Below are 6,443 nucleotides of genomic sequence, written 5' to 3'. Positions count from 1 at the left end.
TCGATTCTGTCAGGTAAAGGACGTGTGCCATCTGTGGAAATAAGGTAACCTAGGAATTTGACTTCTTTTTGTCCGAAAACGCACTTGGAAGGGTTGATTACTAGAGAGTATTCACGTAACCGATTGAAAATGATCTGTAAGTGCTTGATATGTTCTTCTTCAGAAGTAGAAGCTACCAGTATATCATCGATATAACTGAAACAAAACTCAAGTCCACGGAGTACTTCGTCAATAAAACGTTGGAACGTCTGAGCTGCGTTTCTGAGTCCGAAAGACATAAAAGGAAACTCGAAAAGTCCAAATGGTGTTATTATGGCCGTTTTATTGATATCTTCCTCTGCTACAGGAATTTGATTATAGGCTCTTACCAGATCGATTGTTGAGAAAATTTTTTTCCGTGAAGGAAGTGTGTGAAATCCTGGATGTGACGAACTGGGTAGCGGTCTGGGATAGTTCGAGTATTAAGTGCACGATAATCTCCACAGAGTCGCCATGCGTCCGTAGTGTTCTTTGAAACCAGGTGGAGTGGTGAAGACCAAGAGCTTTTAGAAGGTCGAGCTATACCCAAATTTAGCATAGTCTCAAACTCCTTTTTGGCTCCCTTGAGTTTGTCAGGGGCTAGACGCCTTGGTTTACACGCGACGGGAGATCCTGGTGTCGTCTGGATGTAATGTTTGGTGTTGTGTTTGATGTCCTTGATTACTCCAACAGGTCGGGTTATCTCAGGATACTCCTGTAATAAGTCATGGTACCTTGTTGTTCCGACAACTGTTTTGATGGATTGTATGTCGCATTTCGCAGCTTGACCCTGTACAGTGAGTTGCGTGAGACCGTCCAAGAGACGTTGATTACGTATATCTACCAAAAGATTATAATGGTTTAAAAAATCCACACCAATGATAGGCTTGGATACATCCGCGACCACAAATCTCCAAGTGAAAACTCGACGAAGTCCGAAATCAAGAGCAAGTGTAATAGTTCCGTACGTAGCAATGGTCGTCCCGTTGGCTGCTGATAGGGAGTAGTCCGATTTATCTCGTTGACCTTGAACCACACTGCGTGGGTATACACATAAATCGGCTCCAGTGTCAATAAGAAATTGTATTCGTGAGACACGATCGGTTAGAAATAGGCGGCGTGGAAATGGCATTGGCTCACTGGCCGCCATCAGTGATTGCCTTTCTAGTTTTCCGACTTATATGTACATGGCTTTACACATTTCTGGGAGTTGGATCCAAAACGCCAGTGATACCAACAGATTCCATTGACACCGTGTGAATTACGACTTCGTGATCGAGATCTTGAACGATGGGCACTAGGATCGGGGCTTCGCCCACGTGCAGGACGGGTGTTGATCTCAGCGATTTCTTTTCTCAGCGCCGTGATTTCCTGATTAATCCCTAGCGCTAGCTGTGAAAGCTTAAGATTTAACGTAGCTTCCAGAGTACTACTCACAGTTGATTCCGCGATCTGAGGTAGCATAGGACCAGACGCGTCTGCAATATTATCTGCGTGTGCTGCGAGGTCCTCGAGTTTGCAGTCCTTGACGATCGCCAGCGCTACCTGAATACTTTTCGGTAGTCGGCCCATCCACAGCGTTTTTAACAGTGTTTCAGGAATGGAGGTGTCAGCTAGGCTTTGAAGATGGCGTAAAAATTGCGATGGTTTTCTATCACCCATTTCGACCCGTTCCAATAGTTGGCGAGTTTTTTCTTCTTGGGATGCGCTGAGACGTTTGACCAATTCTTGTTTAATTTTTACATACCTGTTTTCCGATGGTGGTGCCATTATGATATCTTTCACTTCAACCGCATATTTGGGTGGTAATGCGCCGACAACATACCCAAATTTCGTACTGTCGATCTTGATACCTGCGCTGGCAAAACTTCCCTCGACCATGGCGAACCAAAGTTCAGGATCCGACGAAATGAACTCGGGAATTTTCACCGCGACTCTGGCTACTGACGATTCATTGTTTTCCATCACGTCGAGGTCACCAATTTGTGGTTTATGGTAATAAATAATCACTCACAATTTATAAAATATTAAGCACTATATTACTGTGATATGTATGTACAAGAATGAAATATAACAAACAAATACCAATTACGCGTACAATATTACTGCGAACTGAATAACACGGTAAGTCGCGATACGTAGTCACTGACGGAATGAAAATTGAGCATCTGATCAGCTGGTATTTATAGGCTCCGCTTTGTTCTAGAACATCCCCGAGTATACTCTAGCGAGACCATCGTGGAATATTCTAGAACATGGGTTTTTCCTATTGTACGCTGTCGACATCGTAAATAATTTGGGCGGCTCGTTGTGTATTGTTCACGTCGCCACATAAATAATGTAATCATACGATTGTTAAAGAAAAAGTAGGAAACCTGCAGCAAGCATCGCTATTTTATAATAATGAAAACAAACAGCTATCACAAGTATCTATCAAGTAAGACTAAGTATTTTTATGATTAGTCACAAACTTCGGTTATTTTAGTTTTTGGTTATCATATAAATAATATAATAAACCGCGGCTGCTATGCGACCAGTTCTATATTGATTCAAACGATCAAAAGGCATATTATAATATTAAATTTCTTTTAGATATTTTGAGCTACAAAATGAATTTTCTACAGCCAAGTGATTCGACGGAGAGTCTATCGGCATGGTCGCCATTGAAGTGCGAGAGAGACAAATACGCGCAGCGCTATTTTTTTTCAGACGCCCCAAAACAGCAGCGGAAATTGTCACCACCAAGGTATGTGGACCGGATCGCATTGGAAGAAGCTTTCTCTTGGCTAGAAATCAATGACCAGATGAGCGATGACTATAAGGAGGATCAGCATAAAAATAAGAGTTTGGATCGAGTTGAAAACACTTGTGTAAAGCAAAGGGTTAAAGTGAGTACTTAGTTATTAGAATATATAGCAGTAGAGTAGTCATAGGGGCATGGGGCTGAGGCTGAAAACTTACCAAAACTTCAGGAAAATTTAAAAAATGATTTTTTGAACGCATTACGAAAGGCGTAAGAATTGTAGTTTGTTCGATGGTTACATTATAAGTCTAAAAATTTAAATGTTAAAGTTTTAATGTTATATCACTACACAGGCAAGTGCGAAACTTCTGAAGGATTCTAGTTAAGGCTTATTATATAACAATAATTCATAGACTTTACTACATCACCCTAAAAAATAAATTATTTTTGTCTAATAATCGTCAATAATAATATTGTCTAATATATATATGAAATTAGATTATTAAATATCTAATGATTTGATGAATCTATTTAAGAATTGCAAGCCAAAGCTTATATGATATTGTTACCAGCATTGTACATTTTAATTAAGCAATTAATAATAATATAATCATACCCGGAGACTATAGTAAATAGTTAATATTATCAAACATTTATGTACAGTAAAACCTTGTTGAGCGTCACAGCTCAATAACATATCTGTAATATCTTTATGATACAGTTATTAAAATACCTAGTGATTGGTTTTTTTTTTTTTACAAAATGTCTTACAAGTTATTTGGATAACGGAAAAAAGTCGAAAATAGTACAGTAAAAATAATAAATAATAATTAAAATTGTTAGTTAAATTGTAGTGTTAGATTGATTTATTTTTCATTGTAATGGTTTGATCTATAAGTTTTTTTATTTAAATAATCGTTAAAAACTGTTGATATATATATTTCTTTATTTTGTTACTGTCCGCCCTCTTATTATTATACATATAAGAATCAGTTCTGCATTTTTAGATTTAATGTATTTAATGTAAGCATTTCACATTGTGTTTTTATTAAAATAAATAATTACAAATATTAACCAGAGGAATCAATAAAAATAAAACAGTTCAGCGGAATCAATGTAAAAAAAATTCGGCGGAGTTGATACGCGGCCCAATCGATATACGCTTGGGCCTGGACGCGTGTCGGGCCTCCTAAACCTATTTATTTAGATATGTGGTGCCGTGTAAGAGCCGTAATCTATTTCTATAACTCGTTGGTACCTATATCGTTGTATAGGTACCATACTACGCCAGGGCACTACATATTATGTGTTATAACTTATAATATTGTAATTTGTTTACTTATTAACTGTATGGTATTTTATTACCATCGAGGAGCGAGTGAATTTTGGAATACAATTATATAATAATAATAAGCACGCTTGATGATGAATATTGTCGTTGTGCGTTGTTTTAATGATACGCTAATGTCTCCGCTGCCGCCGCCGCGTGGTTCTGTACAAACATTAACAGGCCGTGTGAGTCATGAGTGATATCCTAATCATACATCCACGAGACCGATCGTCAGAGACCCGAGTTACCACTATCTCAAAGTACGCGACTTTATAAAAAAAAATAGTAAAATCGTGATTATTGAGGGGGGTAGAAGAGTGAAAAATGCTTTACGACCTATTCTCATACTGTTATACACACCAAATATACATAAAAAATATCATTAAAATCGGTATCGGAAAATTAATACCACAAACACGAGATATTTATATATTAGATTATATATTTCAAATCGTAAACAATCGATTTTTTGGAATTATAATAATAGGTAGTAGGATATAAATAGCGTTTATGATACCCCCGCACCCAATTCCATCCCATCACCTCATCGTCATTACTCGTTCTCCTCGTCATCATCGTCAAATCATCCCTCACCTCCGCATTTCTGTTCCTGTCCTCCCCCCCCCCGGAACCACGTCCACAGACGTCCGTGGACGATGATGACGAGGAGGATGAGTAATGACGATGAGGTGATGGGGTGGAGGTGGATGCGGGGGCAGCAGAATCGCTATTTATATCCTACTATGGGTATTAAGTAGTTCACCAGCAATGATATTATGTGTTACATTTTTTAAACTAATTAACCAATAAGATGTTTTTTATTTATTTAGTTTCAGCTCATTAAATAAAACTATATACGAGGGTATATATTATATTTATCGTAATAACATATTATATCTATGGTTATTATGTTATTATTTAGTTATTACAAAACGTCCATTTACACCAGAAAGCACCTTAGTTCCTCCAGATCCGTGCCTGTCTGTTACTAGTATTAAAACTATCAGAATCACTAATTCCTAAATGAATTATTCGCAAGAAATTTAATACTTACAATATAGAAAAAAAATAGTATCAATAATACAATATGAATATTTTCATGATTTTTATTTCTTTTTTGTTTGGTAAAGGAAATAAGCAAAAGATTGAAGATAAAGAAAGAGTATAAAAAACTTATTCAAGAGCTTAACGTATTGAAAAACGAAAGTGTAGGGATGTTAAACTGCGCCGGGGATCTACAGACCGAAGATAAGAGGCGACTGTTCATGGATTCCGTTCAAAATCACTTAAAACGAGTTGTGGATTTTAAAAACTCTAAAGTTCGCTATATAAACTCACAGTCTCCGAAATGGACTTCACGTGACAGGACCTTGGCACTGGAAACAATAAAGAAAATGTCTGTGAGACATCAGGTCCTAATGGACGAGTGGATAGAGACGCTCGTCAATACTTAACCAACAAAATAGATTTGAGAAAATATTTTTGTTTCATTTATAAATACTTAATTAATCTATTTCCCATATTTATTGGGATGACTTCACCTATCATTGGTTTTCATTTATTATAACTTTTGTAAGTATTGTATCAGCCAATATTTCTAATTGGATTACGGTGTTGAGTTGTTGAGATTGATCCGGTTTTTATTTTGACAACAAAAGGCTGCAGTATTTCATTGAATTCATATTATATTTATATTAACGGTTATTTTTTTTAGAAGTTGGTGCTTTTAACTTTAATTTTTAATATATTATTAAAAGTTGTCCTAAAAAAATGAATTTACGGGCACTTTAGTTTCTTTACAATATTTTACAATGCTCGAAAATTATTAAAAACAAAAAATAGTTGTGTACTGAAAGTGATAAATTATCATTTTAAAAATAGGTATTAAAATACGAAAGAAACTCAAATTATGTTTATTTGCAAAAATAAATTTATAGACGCTATTTATTATTATTTAGACACCAATGACTAACATTTATTTCACAAAATGAATTGTGATTTCACCACATGATTTATGGACTTATGCATGATAAACTTTGGAGGGTGCCAAGATCAACGAAATTTTAGTTTAAAAACATTTTCACTTACTTTCAACTGTACGATGGAATCTGAAATTATCATATAATATATATTTTACAATAATTGTACTTAATTTATTGCTAGAAATAACATACAAATGTATTTAGTATAAGTTTTCAATGTTCCTCTGGAGAAAATTAATGTCGTCTTATCACAACAATCTATAGAGATATGTTTTGAAAAAGGACCATTATTTTATTTATTTTTAGAATGCCAAAATTGCCAAAATCGTCAGGAAATTATTATTTTTTGAACAACAAGAAATAACTAGAT

General features: G+C 35.6%; 2 protein-coding genes across 2 annotated transcripts; one reads left to right on the top strand and one right to left on the bottom strand.

Moving 5' to 3' along the window:
* Positions 1 to 1,182: 1,182 nt before the first annotated feature.
* LOC126549770 (uncharacterized) lies at positions 1,183 to 1,983 on the bottom strand. Its single transcript, XM_050200136.1, has one exon. It carries the CDS (start codon positions 1,981 to 1,983, stop codon positions 1,183 to 1,185), a length of 801 nt encoding a protein of 266 aa, XP_050056093.1.
* Positions 1,984 to 2,542: 559 nt separating this feature from the next.
* On the top strand, positions 2,543 to 5,638 carry LOC114127358 (uncharacterized). Its single transcript, XM_050201082.1, has 2 exons — positions 2,543 to 2,906; positions 5,222 to 5,638. The coding sequence occupies exons 1-2, from the start codon at positions 2,628 to 2,630 to the stop codon at positions 5,543 to 5,545; spliced, it is 603 nt and encodes a 200-aa protein (XP_050057039.1). The 5' UTR covers positions 2,543 to 2,627; the 3' UTR covers positions 5,546 to 5,638.
* Positions 5,639 to 6,443: the final 805 nt, after the last annotated feature.

This window comes from Aphis gossypii, chromosome 2 (genome assembly GCF_020184175.1).
Source record: "Aphis gossypii isolate Hap1 chromosome 2, ASM2018417v2, whole genome shotgun sequence".
Classification (NCBI taxonomy): domain Eukaryota; kingdom Metazoa; phylum Arthropoda; class Insecta; order Hemiptera; family Aphididae; genus Aphis; species Aphis gossypii.
Note: the sequence above shows the minus strand (reverse complement) of the source record. Positions and strands in the feature narration are given on the sequence as shown.